Genomic DNA, 23,160 nt, shown 5'->3' on the forward strand with positions numbered 1-23,160 from the left:
ATCATTGAACTGGTATCCACTCCTGATCTTAGCAGATCTATCTGTATCTGTAAATACCTCATTATTATTATGAAACTCACTGTATAAGGAATCAATATTACAAATTCATAACGGATCTCTATGTTCATTTATAATTAAACGAAACGAAAGTAGTTATAAAGTGATAGGTAAAAGATTTTTCCTGAAAAAAATGGAATTATTTTGTAAAAGTGCAGGCTAATTAATTAAAAATGTATAGCAAGAGTTTTCACTCATTGTCAACGTAATTTAATATTTATTGATATTTTTTAAACTGTACGTTTTTGCTTTGCAAAATGATGCATTTTTGGACGATTTATTGCATTTTATTACTCTTACATTCAAGATCACGAATTATATCAAAAGCATTCATTATAAAGAGAATCGAATATATGAACGATTCAGTATATAAATTTCATTTTTAATTATGAAAGCATTCTTCTTCCAGATTCAAGAGAAAATCGTCGAATCCGTGGAGAATGCGCAGTAAAATCGTCCCCAATCCACCACCAAAACCACAAGTAGCGTACTTAGCAGATGACAATCTCTTGATGGGAATTCGAATATCTTCGATTTATAAGCAGGTAAGTGATTTTTGAGAAGAAATAACCTGATACTTTCTAAATGACAACGGCTTTATTCGTATTACTTATGTTATCAGAATTTGTGAAACTGAAATTGGGGAGCTCTGGGTATTGATGAATGTTGTCAAATCATAGATGTACAAATTAATCCTGGTTGTCTGGTTATTTTATTGCTGATACATTTCATAGAACGAGTCTTCACATGGGATTTAATGATGTGGAATTAGAATTGTTAAAATAGAGTGAATATATTACATGCGTAATAAATATCGATTAGTTGGATCCTTAAGAAAATAAAAAAAAATTATATCAAACTCTTTTTTTCAATCTTTTATATAAACTAAATATCCAAATGTGGAAAACGGGACATATCGGGATATTTCAATGTTTGATGAAACTTCTCTTCTAAGGAGACTTACTTCCATGAAAACAAATTTTTCATAAGTTTATAAATATTAGTAGTGATTAAGTAAAACTATTATGAACAATCTCATTATAAATGAAAGAAGTAGTTCGTATTTCAACGTATTCTCAAGGAGAATAAATGAACAACCTGGAGTTAAATATTTTTGATTTAAAATGAAACTTTTATTTCAAAAGGCATTGAACATGTTATTAAGTATCAAATTCTGTAAAAATATTAAATATATTTAGATGCATTGTTCCCTATTTAAGGCAATATAACTAAGCATAATAATAAACTTTCTAGTATTCTCTGTACTATTAACTGGAATTATTACTGACTATAGATATAATTGTTAGCAGAGAGAAAAGATAATCTTTTATGGCTATTGTAAGGAAAGGATTTTCTGGATTTTGTGCCAACCAGTAAAGGATTTTCAGAGCTTCTTTCTGTTATAAATTGAATTAAACAGTCTGGATTTAAATAGTGACTTTATTATTTGCTTAAGGATTTTTTCCAATAAAGCCTGATGAACATTTTCTCATTTGAAGAAACTGATGGAGTGATAAGGATTTGGCAATGATTTACTTAACACTCATACGGATCATATGATACCCGATCAGGAAAAAAAGATCCCGTTACAAAAAATTTTATATTGGAATCTGTTATACTTTAACAAGTGACATTTATAAGCAAATAGTACACTTTACAGCTACGACAAACGCATTTTGCGAGAAAAAGAATTTAATAAATTAATTGCTAAACAGATCCTATTTTTGTAGGTCCTTATAATTCAGAAGTAATATGAGACGAAAGTTCTTCCATTTCAAATCTTCGTTTCGAAAATTTTAAAAGTTTAGTCGCCATAACGAAAGACTAAAAAGTAATCTCTGTAAGAATCAATTTTGAAAAAAAAAAGAGTCCTTAAATGTTTGATTTTTTATTGGATGTTATACTTAACAAATAATAATAATAATACATCATATTTAATCAATATGATGTATTATTATTATTATTTGTTATTATTTGGATTTCACAATTCAGATCAATGAGAAGAATTGTAAATCGGTGATGTAGAATGTGGGTAAAAAATTTGAAATTCTGCATATAAATAAAATAAGGAGGCAATACTTCAATATATATATATGTATGATGGTTGCTTGACTGCTTAGCTTACAAAGAAAGAGAATTACTATCAAATCACTCTCACAAATATTTCTTTTCGTGAAGATTTGTAGAAGATCACATATCTTCTCTAATTTTAAAACTATTCTCAGAACTATAATTTTAGAATTCTATAAGGTTTGATTTGAACAGCGGTGGAAATCCCACAAGGCAAACTAGATATTATACAAGGACGACTAGGTTAGGAGGGGCCCGCAACAGACAAAATTGAGGAGCTTTATTTTTTTCTAGTTCCGAATTAAATAAGTTTGTAAAAAATACCAATTCTGCGAATTCTAAAATATTAAGGTAATATTAATATTTATTAAATACAATTGCTCAAGTTCTTATAAGTTACATTGCACTCACTTTTTTATAAAAATATTTATAAATATAGAAATTTTGTTGCAAATAATACTTTTCATAAAAATAAATACGCTTTCACAAAGTTAATAGACAAAAAAAAAGTGATCTAAAACACATCATTAACGTGCTAAAAATGCTTTGAAATGTGAAACTAAATTGATCAGATCACTTCATTAAAAGAAAGACCTCATAATGTACACTGTTTAAAGCTGCAAAATTCTAATTCCGCAGCTGAGCTAGGAGATTGGTTTAGTTTCATCAAAGTCTTGGTTATTTTGTTTAAAGATTAGTTTACAGATTTTATGTATACTGCTTAACAAAAAATGCAAACCGATTATTTTTGATGTCCACCCCATATAAAATTATGAAACTTGGGAAAGACAGTAAACGCTCAAGAATTCCATAAATTGAGTTTTGAACTTCGTGGAATAATAAAAAAAAAACAAATATATGTTTTGGACTCCTTTTTTTGACTCACTGAATAAAAATTCCACACAGAGCTACAATTTTAGTAGCAAGACAATGTACCAAATTTCATTTAATGAGTTTTCAGCTGTATATTCAAAAGTACAGGCTGATAAACAAGCAACCACTTGACGGATTCGGCTCAAAATTAGATATGGATCTGAACTGTAGATGTTTAATCTACGTACTGAATATTATCTTTCTAGTTCTTTATGTTCTATGGTTATCTATCATCTGTACTCGGATAGCCAACCATGCAAACTTCCTGCATGTGTTGTACAAATGTGTTTTAAAGACCACATATGAAATTTTATCCGTCCAGTTCAAAGAGTTTTTGGGCTACCGTGTTTATAGATCCAAAAATGTATACTTTTCGGGCTTGGAGAGGATTGAAACCTTAGAAATTGTGCATCGTCAAAATCTAGAGTTCGAATTTTTTTGAAGATTACAGCACTTTCTTTTCGTATGCTAGAATCTAAAAATTAGATTGGTGAATTGCTTTTGATATTTATCACTTCACCATAAAGGAATTGCTGCTATAATCAATAAGTAAGCTGTTTCATTGAGTTTGACATTTTTTTTTTAACCTCGTATACGTAATATAGAGAAAGTATAGTAATAGTCAGCCGGCGTCCTGGCATAGGGGTAGTGCGTCTTCCCCGTGATCCGGGCTTCCTGGGTTCGAGTCCTGGTTCGGGCATGGTTGTTCTTCCGTTGTTCTATCTGTGAGGTGTGTGAATGTTCCCTTCTGTGAAAAGGGGTTGTGCAAGCGAATGAGTGATGCGTGAGTAGCAAAGTCGTACTCTTGGCCCTAATTGGCGCTACTATAAAAACAAGAGACGCTCCCCCACTGGTTTAAAATCGCTGTCTTCGTAACAGCGGGCTTGTTCATGGCAAGTGCCATAAGAAACAACAATAGTAATAGTCAAAAACTTCGAAGTCGAAATTTTGTCCAATCTCCATATTTTAGATCTCCCGATACGTAAATTTTGGAAAATGTCCGTCCATCTGTTAATTCAAAAATGCATTGAGTTAGACTGTTGAAATTTGATATGTGATCTTTATACCAAATTTGCATATTTCCTTCAAATTTTGAGTAATATCTGTTCCTAGGAAGTTCGCCTGTCCAGCTGTTCGACTATAAGTACAAAATGAAGAGAGTTAGATGGATAAGATTCGGTACACATATTTAACATCTATAGTGTAGAAACCTGATCAAATTTGAGACATATCCAACAAAGGATTCAAAAATGCAAAAACTCAAATATAAGAAATTTGGTATGAGATTTTATGACTACAAGTTCTGTTTTGGGTCAAATCATTGTTTCAGTCGGTTGAGAAAAACGTGTCTAAAGCACAAATTCGATTTTCGGATACTATTAAAGGGATGTTAAGGATTAATCGCCAAAAAAATTCACCAAGGATAGTATGATAGATCCAGTGAAATTATAAATTCCCGCCAAAAGGTTATATTTCGTAATTATTGTATGCCAGTGTTATTCAAGGCTTTCTCCGCATGACAGGTTTATTAAAGAATATGCGAGAAAGTTTTGCGGAGACAACTCCCACTGCATTTTATCTGCATTTTTAGAGGAAACTATTAATATTTTACAGAAATTAATATCTTGTTTTGAGGAATTTTCTTTGAATTTTCTTAACGAACCTCATCATAGAATTCAAATAAGGATATCTTTACTTCAAAATACTTCAAGTTGTCAAGATATTATTTGAAGAGACATTTCATGTTTCTCCGTAATTATTATCACATTTTTAGATATTTGCGAGACATTTGCTCATCTGAATTAGGAGCTGCTTACTACAGAGTCAGACAAATAATTACGTAAAAACCTACATAATAGATCAACTACCCGGACGAAATTCAAAACTATCTTAACGGCTTCCTTTGCCAGACATACAAACACCAAAGACAAAACACCCCTTTCAGTGTAATAGGAATTTATGACAGGCAACAGATTATTTCAGATGAGACAATGATGTTCTGCACTTTCCCTTTTAGACTGCCACGATATAGACAGCAATGTCAGACACAGACATTGCTTTTTATCCTCCTTCAATTTAGATAATGAGTTCATCACCCCTAGGGAGGCTGCCCCTGAATTTTTAATTTAGTGATTATTTTTCCTTAGTTGTTATTAGCAAAGGTGGGCTGAGTTTCAGAACATATCATTTGTCACGTTGCGATGGAATTGTTAAATAAGCAATAATTTATTGCTTTACTAATTGCTTAAATAATTTCTACTTTGTTGGAATAGCAACAGACACGGTAGGATAAATTAGTAATCCATGTTTCTATAGTACATAAAAAGGTTATGGAACTTTCAGCACTGTCACGAATCTAATTCAATATTTAATAATAACGATATATTACTTGACTTGCAAATCAGCTTGCTATGCATTTTCTGTTTCTCATCCTGACTTGATTATTGTTAGGTACTTAAATATTGATGGCCTCATACATTAAATGTTCATATATACATATAAATTCAACAAGTCATTAGGCTTTTTTTTTAAAGTAATAGTCAAAATGTGCATTCAAGTTACAAACGTATGGCAGAATATAATTTTAAAAGGAGAGATATAGTACATAAAATATTAAAGTGTTGCAAGTGAATTTCATATCATTGACTATTATTGAAATTACTTTAGCAGAGAATTCACAGCTTACGATAATAATTTCCATTTTAGCTGACTTTCATGATAATGGATGAATAAAGTACATGGTTTAAAATGAACAAATTAAATGCATATTCAAATCATTCTGAATTGACAGGTATTTTATTAATTAAAATAATTCAAATAGAAGGGTACATAGACACCAAATGATAGAATTAAATTTTAATGTTAGGTTAACTAAAAAAACTACATAAATAAAATTGAACACATGGAAATTCTTGTTATTGAAGGAGATGAGGAATTCAATCTGATAAACCAATCAATAAAGTGCATTAGTCAGATAATTGACATATCCAAAAAAAAAAAAATGTTTTCAAGTAAATGTACAGATTTGCTTTCTTCTACTTAGTATTATTTTCTTAAATACTACAATTTATGATCTAAATATGCTTGTTAATTTTGCTGTTTAGAAAAGGAAATGCATGATACGCCTCCTATGTGAAAGACACGCCCTTTGGTTATCATCATGGCCTTATTATGAATGGACAATTCAACCTTTATCATGTATTTTGTCGATTAGAAATATTACTTTCCTTTCAGACTATTGATCTATTTTATGACTTCTTGGGTTGTATTCATGAGGAATTTCAAAGAACGGGATTCTACAAATAATGAGACGGCACGAGAACGTAGGTGTGGTCTTTCACATTCTGACAAAGCTAAAGTAGATGCAAATCAAAAGAAGGCTAAAAAAAGTGGATGCATCATAGGAGGAAATAAAAAAATAGGCATATAAAAATCATAATTGCTTGACTGATAAGGTCATAGTATAATTTTACGTGTATTTTGTTGGAAACACAACAAACTTTAAATCAGTTTACCGCATCTTTCTCCTGATGTGACGAAGAGTTAGAAAAATTTAAAAGAATCTAATGATTCAACGTAGGATATTAAACCATGAGCAGTATTTAATGTTTTATAACTGCATAAAAGCTGTTCAAAAATATCTGCCAGTTGTTCCGCTTGTTATTTTCGGATAGAAGGTGAGCCTGTATTAATGTCGACATATATTTCAATTCGTTGTGCAAATACAACAAGGCGCCAAACGCGTTTAATTCATTAATATGCGTCTGAGGTCATGCAAATAACATGTGTGGTTTCATACATTCCATGCATATTGGAGAGCGTTGTATGTTGCAGACACTCTTAGATCACATAGACATAAAAGTAAGTTGAAAATGTATATATGCTAATTCACGATAATACTAATACATATATCGAATGCTATATATTTTTTTTTTTTTGGAATAGAGTATATCACGGTATTTACGCAGCCTTTGATTCCTGCCTCACTTCAAACAATTGTTGGCTCTTCCCGATGTTAAAAGTTAATAATTTCTACCGGTTGAAGTAGGCAATGGCCTAATCTTGCTTTACGAGTAGGTCAGAACTTCAAGAAACTCATGCTTATCAGTTGGTTAGAAATGATATGTCATTATGTTATTGTAGTCGATATTTCGGAAACATTCAGAAATATAATGATATCGACAATGGCGGAGAGTAATTGTAAATACTACTCGATATATATATATATATATATATATATATATATATATATATATATATATATATATAAGGATATTTTAATACCTAATTTTATCCAAATTAATTTCCTAAATTTTTTGCCTGATTCGGCCCATGTCGGGGTGATTCTAAAGTGTTCTCTTGTTTCCTGATACCATTCCACGCATGAAGCTGTGTAAAAATTAATGCGCAATCAGTTCTAAGTATCAAGTGAAAATGATCCCTCCGTTGCCCTTGTCAAAGGTCAACACGTGTATTCAATCTCCATGTGCCCGGAAATCTCATGTTATATAAGAGTAGTGATTATTTGTTTCGTCCCTTTTCTTACTTCTGTTTTTGTGCCGGCTGTGGCGGACGTGCCTTGTCCGCGTCTCTGCTTGTAAATAAATTGCTTTCCTGGAATGGATGTTAAAGAGAATTAAAAAATCGAAAGCGTCTTCTATGTCTTCAAACCCGCCTTTTACTTTTCAGAAATATGCTTACACACACACACACACATATATATATATACAGCTAAATTTCTATTTTAGGATTAATCCTCCTTGAACAATGTAAGTAAATAGCCAAATACATGAGCCAATATCTAATATCAAACATCATTGAGACCGCTTCTTTTAGTCAAAGTAACCTGGGAGTACAAATCGAACATGTTTAGGTTAAATTCTAGAAAAGGAACGCTAGTGCCTTCTTGTCAGACTTTCAGGAAAAAATAAAGGCTCACATTTGAGTTTTCATTGAAGAAAAAAAAATGTGTACTTGTTTATTTTTAAGACTGCTTTACTTCGTGATTTTTGGATTACTCCAGGATGATGAGTTTATTGATAAATCCAATAAGTTTATTTATAAATCCATTATACATAAAATGTCACGATAGTTGCATTCGTGGATTTATTTGATTATTTCCAGGTGATTATGCCAAAGAACCAGAGATAATTGATTTACTTCGCAATATTCAGATTCAGCTAAAATTGCCAAGTTCTATTATACATTAGGGTATCCCATAAGTTTCTTTCCTATTACTAATATGAAATAAATACACAATATTTACTGTTTAAGATATTATTTATTATATTATATAAGAACCCTTTTGATCTATTACCTTCTTCCATCTCTCAGGAAGTCTCATTATGCCTTCTTTCCAAAATTGTTGTGTTTTGGACAAGAAATAATCCTCAAGGTGCGCTTTTATTCCGCTGATGGATTTAAAGCGCTTACCGCGAAGAGAATTTTTTAAGGGCAGAAAAAAGTCATAATCAGACGGAGCGAGATCTGGTGAATATACAGGATGCGGTAAAACACCCCAATCAAACTGTAAGAGCATCTCTCTTAAGACTAATGCAGTATTTGGACTCGCGTTGTTATGTTGAAAAACAACGCCTCGTCGGTGCATTGATTCTGGACGTTTTCTTGCTATGGCAGCTTTCAATTGATCCAGTTGTTAACAGTATTTCGTAGAATTTATTGTTTCACCTTGAGGGAGGAACTCGTAGAAAATTACTTTCCAATCCATCAAATGGACAAAAGAACTTTTATGCGGGTGTAGTAGAGCTCTGGTACAACTGAAACCGATGACATAGGCGGCTAATAGATAAGCCTGCATGTTTGCCCAAGCAGAGCCAGATAAGACCATTCATAGCGCGATGAGAAAGAAACTTTTGGGACACCCTAATATAAAAGGCCAAGAAAATTGTATTACCGGACTTACTTGGCAGTTTTCAAATTACATGAGATCGCCTGAATAATCTGTGTTTATATTACCTCAAGACCAACAAGATAATGGGCTTATTTGACTATTTTCAAATTACGTTAAATTTATAGCAAGGGTCGTAAAAAATAAGCAAGTACAGAAAAATGTGTAAGACACAATTCAGCTACAGCGAGAAATTCTCTAGAAAAGTGCGCATATATATATACCAGTTTTTGAATAATCAGTTAAAAGCACATCAGGAATCATAATTTCTGCACGTCTTACGTTTTTTTTTTTTTTTTTTTTTTTTTTATCTAAACAGCATCACAACTCACTCTTATCGTTAATGAACCTACACGCCTACACCACTGTCAAAAAGTGAAATACCAATGCTCAGAAATAACAATGTCATTGGTGATTGTTTTGGAGTGGTCGTCTTATCCAATGAAAATCTACCTCTGAAATAAAACAAGCCAAGAAACACTTCCTAGACATGCTTGACAACGGAGTATAAACTTTATTTTTTTACACGTTCTTTACCTTGACGCCCTGACAAACACCAGATAGCGACCCGGGTTCATTAGAGAGATAACCTAAGTGTGAAAACGACTTGGTGTGGGTGCGTGTCTAAACTGGTTCACCTTTCCGAAATAGATCGTCTTTCGCAAGTTTGCCATAGAACTGGAGCAAAAAATAGATCGAAGACTTCGCGTGGCAAATGTCGTTGTTGGGAATATAGACGTTGGAAGAAAGTTTCGATATCTGTAATCACAGGAAATTATGATGTCCGTGAAAAAGGTGAAAAAAAGAGGAGAAAGGTTCCACATACATGTGAAGGTGTTTAAGACAATTTATCGCTCTACGAAACTTTGGAAATTTTCAGTGATGTGTTTTAAATTCATTTAAAATGGATTGGATTGTTAATATCAATGCAAAAGTTAGATTTCACAAAATATAGCGAATTAATTTCCTTTTGTCCAATATATTAAAGGATCAGATTTTCTAAGTTTTAAAATGGGAGGAGGTGGGGGGGGGAGGGTCATTGAAAATGGAGAAATAGAGAAGAAGGAAGTAGCAGGCACTAAGGGGTCAAATTCTAAATAAAAAATTAAAGTATCCAGACAATAAAAAGGTTAATTATAGAAAAAATATCAAAGAAAATGAGAATATAAAGAAAATAAGGATAATATCAAAAATATAAGGGAACATAAATAAAAACGGTTTGTCATTAATTTTATTAATTTTCTTGCAGATTTTTTCATACGTATGGGTAATATTTGACAACCCATATTATAAGTACAATATAGTGTATAATAAAAGCTGAAAGACAGAATTTAGAAGCTAATTTAAAGAGTTTGTTTAGTTAATTTTGAATTTCTCATATGCAAAGTATACAAAGAGAAAGTATTTTAATCTTAAATTAGTGCAGAGTCTTCCAAAATTTTCTCGCATAATCTTTAATAAACTTGACATACCAGATAACGCCTTGCAGGGCACTGACATATGGTAGTTACAAAATATTAACTTTTGAAGTGAATCTATCGTGTCATCCTTGGCGAGTTATTTGGCGATTGAATCCTGGCATGCGCAAAGAGTGGTGAAAATCGGTGTGTTTTAGACACATTGTTCTCAGCCGATTGGAGCAAAAATTTGACCCAAAACTGCACTTGTAGTCACAAAATCCCATACCAAATTTGATATATCTAAGTCACATCTTTTTTGAATTATTTCGTTTACTTTTTCTGAAAGTACAGACCGACAGACGGTTGACCCATGATATGATTTGACTCGAAATTTCACAGCTTTCTACACTATAGATGTTAAATATGTGTACCGAATCTTATCTATCTTGCTCTCTTCGTTTTGTAGTTATCGTCGAACTTATAGTCGAACAACCCGACAAATGAACTTTCTCTGAAAAGATTTTACTCAAAATTTGATAGAAATCTGTAAATTTGGTGTAAATATCATATACCAAATTTCAACTGTATAACTCAAGGGGGTTTTGGGTTTTCTTTGTCATTGACAGGCAGACGGACATTTTCGAAAAATGTGTTTTTTGAACTGTTTAAAACGTAAAGATTTTTTCAAAATTCCTAGTTCCAAATTTTTGACGATTACAGTAATTGCTCTGTACTATATGTTCGAGAAAGTAAAAAAAAAAAAAAAAAAAAAATCCGATATCTAGAATTTGACAATTATAGTTCAAACTTCCCTGAGCAAGAATCCCCTGGGGGGGGGTACCTGGAAATGAGGATGATATGCTTCCGGTATAATGGTTGGATCTCGCCACCCTGGAGGGTACACGGAAAGGCGGGGGTCTAGTTCCTTTCATCGATGACGGGACGTACTTCCTTAGGGATGGGTTGTATCGTGGCCGGTGATGGCCCTTAGGACTCAACCTCAGTTCCCGCCCGAGTTGCAATTGGTCCGGTCATTCAGTATTTATTATCCGTGTGTCTTCGGGTGGGTCGGAGAGTCAGTGATATGACTTCTCTGAGCAAGAGAAAAACATTTTTGGAATGTTTTTTGTTTGTCTATGAACACGATGACTCAAAAATGATTAGAACTAGACGGATGAAATTTATATGGACTTCACACTATTTTAGTATAATTCTATCAAATTTTGTGCGAAATCCATTCAGAGGATGTTTGTCTGGCCAGATTTCCGAACACAACACTCGATGATAATAAAATGTAAAGAGCTAGATAAATAAAATGTGGTCACAGGTTCAATATGTAAGATGTAGTTTCTTATCAAATTTTGAATAAAATATGTCAAAGGGTTGACAATCTGTGGCTTTCTGCTTTCACAAACATACAAACGCGATAACTTAAAAGCACAGTAAATTAAATAAATGAAATTTGATATGTAATTTTGTGACTACAATTGTAGTTCTTGTTAAATTTTGGTTGCAACTGGAGAGAACAATTGTCCAAAATACACATTCAGTTTTTTTGCTACTTGAGTATTACTAACTGCCCAACGATTAATTGCTTGAAATTACAAGCTATTAGGTTGTTTACTAATTATTGTTCGTCAGTGACATGTGGCTAATGATATATTAGTACATTTATTAAAAACGTATTTGAGAAAGCTTCGAGAAGACCACTTCTGTTGATTTTGTTTGTTGTAGATAATATAGTTAAACGAAATTTGTTAAACAAACACATTTAAAATTTGTAATGAGCCACGTAATGACTTAACTAAACTTTCTAAAATGTAAACTTTGAAAAATCTTTGAAACTTTTGAAACGGGTCCAAGAAATTTCGAAGAATATAAAAATCTGTTAATTATGTGAAAAGATAATATTTCTATATCAGTTTTTAAGCTGATACTAAGAACTGTTTATTTTCAGTGAATGTATGCAGTTTTGATTTCAAAGTAATGTTTTCAAACACGTTTTTCTTAAAATAAGAAAGCAAGCATAAATAACATTTACAAACACACTCGTCTTGCAATGTTTTTTACAGAAGCTGAACTTAAAACAAAAACGATAAAATTTCTGGAGATACACAAGGTAAAAACATGAGTACTTTTAAACTGGAAAAGCATAATTTAACAAACCAGTTAAAAATAGAACGCTTCTTTTTGATATGATAAATAGACGCTTTCAATTTTCAAGTTCCAGCTATCTCTGTTAGTAAACTGGTTTTCTAACAGAGATAAATGACTGGTCTGATAATATTCTTTTTAAACTCACGTGAAAAATTGTAATACTTTTATTTTTAACTTATTTATATTTGAACATTTTAACCTATTGAAATAAGAATTTTTTAATTTTAAATAATTTTCTAGTAACAATTTAGATGAATCTCAATAAATGAACCTCAAAATAAAAATGTAAAAAAAGTACTAAAATAACAATTTTTAATTAATTTTTTAATTCAAAGTAATTTATTAAATATTTTGAATTATTTGATTAAAAATTTTTAATTAAAAATTTTTTCTTTAAAAGAACTGCATTGTAAGAGAATAAATTTATTAATATTTTATTAACTTTTTCAAAATTCACTAAAAAAGCACAAAAATGTAAAAAAAAAAAAATATTTATTAATTGGACTATGAAACTGCAGAACTTTTCTCTATTAATTAAAAATATATTGTTATTAATTTCTTTTTCGGGAGATTTTTTTAAGAATTTGATTTTAATGCACAATCTATTTATCTACACATAAAACTAAAAAACTTATTTTTTTGTGTTGTGTTTTTATTGTTTCTGATGGCACTTGCCATGGACAAGCCCGCTGATTTCGAATTCAGCGATTTTAAGCCGGGAGGGAGCGTTTTTTGATTTCATTAGCGCCAGTTAGGGCCAAGAGTGCGATTTTGCTACTCACGTATCACATTCGCTTGCACAGCCCCTTTTTACAGGGGAGGGGGGACACATTCACACATCTCACAGATAGAACAGATGAAAAACAACCATGCCTGAACCGGGACTTGAACCTAGGACGTCCAGATCACGGGGAAGACGCGCTTCCCCTATGCCAGGACGCCGGCGATGTAAATTTTTATATCTTAAGAGAAAATAAAATAATCTTTCTTGCCAATTATTCAATTGTTCGGATCAAGTTTGATCCCAATAAATTGGAATAATTGAATTACTATACTATAAAATTAATACTATAAGTGATTATTTTGTAAAATAATCTAAATTGAGATTATTCGTTTTCAAACAAGCTGTTCGACTATGATGTTAATAGAATTCAGTAATTAGTTTAATAGTAATACTATATGGTGGACGATGTTAAATATTGACCTTGCTTAATTCAGTATAGTTAGCCAGCTTTGTTTAACTACATCTTATTACATTAAAAGAAAGAAGTATTTAAAATTATACTTAAAAGATAAACCTGGAGCATCATGATTGTTTAACTATGCAGCCGATGGGAAGAAATTAATTAATGAAATTGGTCTATTGGTTGCGACTGGTTGTCTTTGGAGACCGCTGATCTACAAGAAAAGTTTTGTTTTGCAATATCTCTCGAAAATGGCAGACGGAAGAGGAGCGATCTTTGAGAACGCATCTAAACGACAAGAGCTTTCAAATGAAATTAAAATTGGAAAAAATGGTCAGGGCTGAATGTCTTTATTTTTTTTTTCCCAAGAGAATACAGAGTTTTTCAGATTTCTGTCGAGAATGGGATATGTTGAGAAACAGTCAACCGTTGATCATGTGTCTAAAGGTCATGAATTTTTATATCAAATAAAAATTAGAGTAACTGATGCATTGATTGGACTTGAAGGATTCTATCCTTGTTTTTTTTCATTATAGAGAATTTATAGTTATGTCGTGTTTTCTGAAATTCCTTCTATCACAAAATAAACAAAAATTGTCTAAACTGGGTGAATAATTGCGGTTGGAGGATAATTTTTTAATTTTTTTTTTTTTTATATATGTAGGACTCAGAAATCACTACTATTTTAGAACGCACATTTCATTACATTTAGGACGATTAGGGCATTTAGAATATATATACATTAACGTAAAAGAATTGAACATTCAGTAGATTTCGTCAAATACGTCGCGTCTCGTCTCGTCTTTTCTCTCGTCCAGATCCGTCTGATCTGCCACGTCTTCACTCTCGTCCAGATCCGTCTGATCTGCCACGTCTTCACTCTCGTCCAGATCCGTCTGATCTGCCACGTCTTCTCTCTCGTCCAGATCCGTCTGATCTGCCACGTCTTTTCTCTCGTCCAGATCCGTCTGATCTGCCACGTCTTTTCTCTCGTCCAGATCCGTCTGATCTGCTCTCCGTCTAACCAGCGTCAACTCCGTCTAACAACCAGCAGATGGCGCTCGCCAACAGGCGGTCGTCACTACATATATAAATATTATGCTTGCTTATAATTCTTTTTTATTTGAAATAATATTAATGTATTACATCATACTTCAAATATAACCTTTATTTGACATTTTTCTTCATATAATAAAAGTCTCGTTTCGAATATTCATTGCCACAGGTTCAAAACTTCTGTGATGCAAGTAAAAACACGTCTAGACGCAGAGAGATGGTTGTGAGGCATTTTTAAAAGAAGCAGAAAACTTTTCATGAATTTGAAATGAAGTTTACAAAACAGGAAAAATTTGTGAAAGAAAATTTCACCACGATCTTTCTTATCAAATGGGGAATCTTGCATAACTTCAAAAATCGTTGATTCATATCTTAAATAAAAAGCATATAAAGTCAGCATTTCGTAAAATTCATCATATTCCTCTTCCAGACGGGGGGGGGGAGGACTTTTTTTCCAATATTACTTAACGAAAAAGTTACTTTTTCTGCTTCGAGAAAAATATTTCGGCGATATGTTATTTATTAATTAAATAACAGTAACTTTGCCGAATTACATTTTTATTTGCATTATCGATAGCACACTCATTTTTTAAGAATTAAGAAATGTGGTTAAGAAGAAGTTAGAATGAAATTTGCGTCATACTCTCTTTTTTAAAATCTCTGAATTCTTTAAGAAATATCGCTGCTGAGGGTTCGAACCTCCAGTCTGATGTCTTCGGGTTGACTCACGATTATTTTTAGAAATTTAATCTTACTTATAACAATGATAATGCATTTACAAAAAGTGTATTTATTACGGTGACACGGGGCTTGTGGTATACACGTAAAACCTAAAACACGAAAAGTGTTATTGTGATATATACTTAAAAATATTTTTTAAAAACTGTATTAAAATTATAAAAATTTGCATATCAAAGTAAAATAGACATTACTGAAAAGATTATTGTTGTTATTTAAATTTTAAAGTGGCGTAAAAATGGCTTTTATCCATTAAACAAAATAGAATTAAAATAAATAATAAGTTTACATTCAAAGTTCAAAAAGAAAAACAAAATTAATCCGGCCCGAAGACTTTTTCAAGGGTCACCCTCAGGCAAGGATTCAAACCAGGGATTTTTTCTGTGAAGGGTCTGACTCTCGTCCAACAAATTGACCTCTCATGACCCGAAAATCCCAGAAAATTGAGGTTTTTGGAGATAAAAATTAGTATCACAAGAATAAAATCATTTCCAAAAAACAATCCAGATAAAAACACATCAAACGACAAAATACCATGAAAATGGAATCAAAAGCATCCACGGACAAAAATGACTTTGTCATGAGAGGTCAATTTGTTGGACGAGAGTCAGACCCTTCACAGAAAAAATCCCTGGTTTGAATCCTTGCCTGAGGGTGACCCTTGAAAAAGTCTTCGGGCCGGATTCATTTTGTTTTTCTTTTTGAACTTTGAATGTAAACTTGTTATTTATTTTAATTCTATTTTGGTTAAGATCATTTGTGTTTTAGTTGTAGCAGCATTAGCGCTCTCTAAATAAAATGTATATTTTATTATATAGATTTAGGAAATTTTATAGATAATTTTCATATTGTTTTATTTCTGGATTGATAGTTGCTTTTATTCATTAATTTACTCCGAAATAACAGAGCAAAAAGCTTTAAAGTTACGTTCAATTTCTAATTAAAAATAATTGAAATAAAACATTTTCATGAACTCTTATTATCAAAGAAGTGATTCCGTGTCACATTTGGAAGTTGTACCGTGAAACGCATTGATTTTTACGTTACATCATTTCCATTTAAAACACTATTGTATTGGAAGCCTTTTATGCATTAACCAAATGACATATTCAAGAAACTCAACACAGCTTTTCGGAATAAATGCAAGTGTTGGAAAATCTATTCATTCGAAATAATAAGGAAAAATTACTATTCTCTTAACTCCAATCAGTTTCGCCAATTTTTGTGATTGTTAGGAATGGGTGATCATTGATGCCATATTTGGGGGGTAAGTTGTTGAATCTGGAGAAGCTGATTCTATAGTCTCCATATTTGTTTTAGACGCGTTCGAATGAAAGAGGTGAAAATACTATTCTTGTCATTAATCATAAAGAAAGCAATTTTAACAAATGTCCAAAAAAAAGCATTTTTTTTTTAAATCTCAAATCTGACATGATCAAAAATCACGGGATTGAATGATTTGATAGAAAATAAAATTGCTTTCAATTTCATCGTAACAAAAGTATTGTTACAGAATGTGTATGAAATTAAATTTCAAAAAAAATTGAAATTAGAGGGAAGAAACTGCATGGAAATGAAATTGTTATCGTTAAAACAGTAAATTCTTTAATTTTTTAAGATAGAGTAAAAGTCATTTTTATCATACAATATTTTCGGAGGATAAATCTGTAAAATACAAAAAACTTAATAAAAACATAATATATTTTTAATTAACAATTGATTAAAAAAATGGCAATGATTTTTTTTGTTTCGTGAAGCAAGTGCGCCAAATTTCGTCAGCTTAAGACGAAAAACAAAACAAAAAACACATTTGGAATTGTATTAAAGACATATAAGGGCATCTCTCTCTCTCTCAATATATATATATATATATAATATAAATTTTTGAGCAGTTTAGTGGCCGAAGAGAGATAATATATTTTGAATTTTTAAATTTCATTTTTATTCCATCCCGAGAGGCATCATCTATGTACAAACAAGAAGCGATAAGGTGTGCCAATCTGCATCACAACGTAAGAGCGAAAAGAGAAAAAAGTGTAAAAGAGACAGAAATATTTATCCCCAATGATTATATACAGTGAGATTTTGATAGGGATTTCTTTACACGTTTCAATTTAGCTAAGGGGCAAATAGGTATCTTTTAAAAGAATTTGTTTAGGTTGGCAGTTTTTTATCCTTTCATTCGGACACTGTGAAAGCGCAGATTTAAGCATTTTTGCAGAGCTCGTAGCGCATTAATTAAATAAAAAGGTGGAATTGGATCAGGAAATAAGAGAATATTTTAGAATTAAGTTAATACGGGCTAAATTAAGATAAAACTTTAGAAATTAATTAGGATTTAATATATATATATATATATATATATATATATATATATATATATATATATATATATATATATATATATTAAACTCTTAATTTAATCCAAATTAATTTCCAAAACTTTATCTTAATTTAGCCCATAGTAAAATATTCTCTTATTTCCTGATATAATTCCACTTTCTGTTTAGTTAATTCCTTTGTAAAATTAATGCGCCATCAGTATTACGTATCAAATGAAAGTGATCCCTTTGTTGCCCTTGTCAAAGGTCATCATTTGTATTGAATTGGCACGTGGCCGGAAATCCTGTGTTATATAAGACTAGTGATCATTCAAGAAATAGCATTTTAGATAAATAATAAATACTTAAAGTAGTTATAAAACTGAGTATAAATATAACAATATCAGAAATTCAGTGCTTCCTTCTCATTTTCTTAAAGAAATTCCGATCATCACGTCATATTTTCTTAATGCAAATTTATTTAAATGTAATTTTAAATACATTCGAGAGTGTGCTGTTAAGAAATGTTACTGTATTTCATTTTTATTTAGGGCAATTTATCACTTAGCACTACGTTCGTCTGTTTCTTAATGTGTGAAATATTCTCAAATGAAAGATTTTAAACAAAAGGATTTTATTTCATTCAAATTGGATTTCACGTGTAGAAGATAATGTTCCATTGAAATGTTGAAAATGAATAATTGTATTGCATGGAACAGGGAATGTATGAGGAAAATGTATGAGGATGTGATGCGAAATATTTAAACGAGAAACTTTGGGTTTCTTAAAAGTTTTGCTGGTGTGTGGAAACTTTATTTTCTAGTCATCTTACCAAATAAATTTTAGATATTTTATTCATTGAGATTGTAGAAAGAAAGAGAGAATTTAATTATATAAAAATACAATAATCATAGAAAAGAACTATGCACATCAGTGGTTATTTTATTGATTTTTGACGAAATTCAATTTAAGTTTCGGTCTTGCTTTCAGTAAAGAATATGAATCATTTTTTTTTTATTTTTTGGTATTTTTTAAATAATTATCATTCCAATAAAATAATATTATTGAAATTACTGTTAATAAAATTTTGTTATAATAATGACAGGAGACGGAGTGAGATTTTTCTTGCTTGAATTATTTGGCATTCATTTAACCCTTTAAAAGACCATTTTTTTTCTAGTCATAATATAGTAAAATATTTTTAGGAATGAGACTGGCTTAAGGAAAGTGATTCATTTAACTTATCAGATAAATTTAATTTGATTTATTAATTTATTTTGTTAATTAATAATTAAGTAACAAATCAAGACACACCATTTTGTTTGAGACAAGAAACTGTAGCATCTAAGTTTCTGTCTAATTGAAAAATTTGTCAGAACTTAAGCCAATCTACATAACTTCACCCAAAGATAGAGGAATTTGGTGAGAATCATACTTCCCACGGCCTTACAAAGGGTTAAAAAGTAAAAAGCAAAATAATAATAATAATAATAACAAAAGCAATAAAATAAAAATTACAAAGAACCAGCGGTAATGGTTTCCCCAAACCTTTTCTAACAAAATTTTTTATTTAGCATATTTTCTAAAAAAGGTTCTATCCCCTTCCCCTACCCTAAAATTGTGGACCTTAGGTAAGGAGCAAATGCCCGGCATAGCATTTGCGGAAGTAGTTATGAAATATTTATCTTTGGCGCGAATTTAGCACTTTTAGCAAAATTAGTATGTGATCTTTGGCGAGTTTTTGACTGTTCATCATTGTAATCAGAAGTTGGCACCCGGAATCGAATTTGTGTTTTAGGCAGGCTGTTCCCGATTGTTTAAAATCAAAATTTGATGGAAAACCAAAATTATAATCTTAAAATCACGAATAAAATTTCATGTATTTAAGTCAATGCATTTTTGTGTTATCGCTTTTGCATGCTTGAAAAATACACACTGACAGAAAGCCAACCTCTTGACTGTTTTAGTTGAAACTTTGATAAGTGTCAGCATTTTGCATTTTAAATCTGCCTACCGAATCTTATTCATCTAGCTCTTTTCATTTTATAGTTATCATTTAATTTATATTCAGACAGCCGTACAGGTAGACTTTCTCTTAATAGATTTCACTCAAAGTTCGACAGAAATCTACAAATTTGGTTTAAAGACCTTAAAACGAATATCATCAATCCAACTTAAAGTATTTTTGAAGAATCGTACTCACAGACAGACAGACAGACAGAAATGTCAAAAAATGGGCTTTTCGAATTCAGGGAGGTGTGAAACCAGATTCATCAGAATCTCTAGTTCGAAAAGTTTGACGATTACATTACTATTTCTATACTTCGTGTTCCTAATCTGTAAAATTGCCGGAATTCATAAGCAATAAAAACACTAATTGGCCAAATCTAGTCAATGATCGCATGCAATATCTACTGTTCTGTGTCCGAGTTCAAGAAACGTTAAAAATAATTTATTCTCAATTTTCTATTGCAAGTAGCTGGTGTAGGTGAATGAGTAATGTGAGTGCAAAATGACAATGATTTTTTCTTTTTGTTATGAACCGTTCATTTTTTTATTGGTTTAGTTTTTGATTTAAAATAGAAACAAATTCATAAATATCACCAAACATATCAAATATATCACCAAATAATACACCAAACAACCGTTCCATATCACCAAATAATACACCAAACAACCGTCCCATATCACCAAATAATACACCAAACAACCGTCCCATATCACCAAATAATACACCAAACAACCGTTCCATATCACCAAATAATACACCAAACAACCGTCCCATATCACCAAATAATACACCAAACAACCGTTCCATTCACAGAAACGCTAAAAATTAAAATTAGGTTTGTAAAGCTATAAGTAGACATAGTTTAACAAAAAGAATTTCTAATTAAAGTATATAGTTCTTAGATTCTATTTCTGAGAGTTAGAGTTTTAGTTTATAGAGTTTTTTAGATTCTATTTCGGATCCCAGATCTAAATAATTGATCTAAATAGTGCTCATGTAATATTTCCTTTTAACAACAACAACAAAAAAAGCTTTAAAATTGCATTTGTTTGAAATAACAGACTATTTTTATATTATTTTTTAAAATTTTAAAATTTTAATCAATAACATTTGGGATGAATTGTGCAGCTTTGAGAAGTTTTAGTAATGCGACTAAAACAAATGCCCGAAAGCTTACCCTTTTCCTTAAGATTCGTCGCCATACGCAACTCGCACTTTTAACCTTTTCATAAATAATTTTCACGTCATGCGAATTAGAATTTTAGTATATGATTATTTGTGTACGAGGATAAGAACAATTGCGCAATAGAGTTTCGATTTCTGGACTGTGGGATGAATTTGTGTTCCAGCTACTTTAAAGATCCGTCATATACTTGAAGAAGGGGAAAGTGAAATCCATCTTATTCCAAGTCCATCTTCCACTCAATTTTTTTTTCTCATACAGAGAGGGGGGAAGAGAGAGAGAGAGAGAGAGAGAGCTTTCTTAAGTACCGCCCTTAGAATATAAACACAATTTAAAGTTGCGACGTCGATACCCACTTCCTTGGACAACTTTGAAACGAAATATTTATCTAACTAAATTAAGTATTTTATTACAAAGTTTAGATCTTCGTCACTGACTTCCAAAATCACTTCAACTTTTAAATAAAACTGTAGATTTTGCAAGTCTTCACCCTGTCTATCGTTATTATTTAAGAATATTCCGGGTTTTAGGATATTTTGAGATGATCGTATGATATGCAATTTTAATATCGCATTCTGGGTCGATCAATATGGATAAATGGTCGATAAGATGGAACATTGATAATTTACTCGAAAGCGTTTGATGTTGAAGGAGACGGAAGTCTTCATAAATGATGCTGTTTAAATAATGGCTAGAGGTTTTTCGAAAAGAAAAATGGGGACCAAAATGCCATATATTAAGGTGGCTTAAATGGAAGTGATCATTTAGTATTACGGGTATTTGCCGTTGTTGTGAGGTAAACTCAATTTGGTTATTGATTAGAGGATTCACATGGGTAAAAATTTGATTAAAGAATTTTTTTGAGAGATATTTGGCGGGTTCTACGATCGGGTCTATTTTGAGATTTTAGTGAAAGACTGTATTTCGGACAAACCAAGGAATTTCTATCTATCTATCTATATATCAAACGCTAACATAGATGTCCTTGAAATCGCGCTTATTTCAAATTGTCGAATGTCAAAGGTGAAATGTAAACAAAACGCTATACAACGCTTTAAGATTCCTTCATTGAACATTTTTACAACTGCACTTAATTCAATGCTTCGCTAATTGATGAAGCTGCAAAATATTATTAAAATTGCTCTGGATAAGGCTCACCAAAAACTCCATTCACTCAGAGGAGAGAAAATGTAAAAGAAATCAAAAATTGGTGTAAAATAAAGTTTAATCCAACGTGAAAAGAGGCTTCATTATTTTCTGATGGGTAATTGCTATGATTTAATATTACTTATGGATGGTTATATTTTCCAAACTTATTATCTGACAAAAAGTTTTTTTTGCACTATCTTAAAGCTCAAAACATTACCTTTTTTAATGATATCTATTTACAATGTTTCCTTTATTTTTAATAATTTTTTTAAATGTAATATGAAAATTTTAATAATTAATTTCCATTGCTATGATTAAATTCCCTCTTTCATCAAAATATTCAATAGAGGGCTTTTGTCAATGTTAAAATTAAGCTTAACTATATGATTTAAATATTAATTTCGTATTTCGATTCACACTTCCGCTTTTATTTTGTAACATACACATTTTTTTATTCACATGCGATATAATTTTTTTCGATTTATTTAGTTAAATTCATGTTTTCCAGTCTTATCAAATTACAAGGTGAAACTTTTTCAAATATATATTCCACAATAATGTTTAACAGCTTAAAAAGTCAATAATATATGGAAACAAGCTGATCGCAAAGGCGGATACTTCGTCATTATTCTAAGATTTTTTTTTTTTTTTGTAGAGTATAGGCACCAAATGTATCTGTTTAGAATCATTGTTCCTTAAATATATGAAATAAGTGAAATGATAGTGTTATCTGATATTTGCTTAAAAATTATCATTGTTGATGCACATGATAAAAAATCATCTTTGAGGAACTACTGAATAATGGACATGTTAACTCATCATTATTGATTATGTCAAATTTTGTTGTGCAAAATCGTTAAATAAATTATTAGCATCTATTTACTAAATTTGCCTATGAGATAAGTCAACCATCTAACTCTCCGACCCACCCTAAGGCACACGGATTTAAACCATAAAACTGAATGACTGGACCGCCGCAACAGCAATTGGCGGGAACTGTGGTTGAATCCTAAGGGCCATCACCGGACACGGTAAAACCTTCCCCGAAGGAAG

The 23,160-nt window shown here is 31.2% G+C and overlaps 1 protein-coding gene across 1 annotated transcript in view; it reads left to right on the forward strand.

The window, feature by feature from the left end:
- Nucleotides 1-469: 469 nt before the first annotated feature.
- The window catches only part of LOC129981142 (5'-3' exonuclease PLD3-like), a 150,244-nt gene continuing 127,553 nt past the window's right edge, over nucleotides 470-23,160 (forward strand). The window contains exon 1 of the mRNA XM_056091840.1: nucleotides 470-602. Within this exon, the coding sequence (XP_055947815.1) occupies nucleotides 498-602 (105 nt within the window). The 5' untranslated portion in view covers nucleotides 470-497. The remainder of the gene's footprint in view (nucleotides 603-23,160) is intronic.

The sequence above is a fragment of the Argiope bruennichi genome, chromosome 8 (assembly GCF_947563725.1).
Source record: "Argiope bruennichi chromosome 8, qqArgBrue1.1, whole genome shotgun sequence".
NCBI lineage: Eukaryota > Metazoa > Arthropoda > Arachnida > Araneae > Araneidae > Argiope > Argiope bruennichi.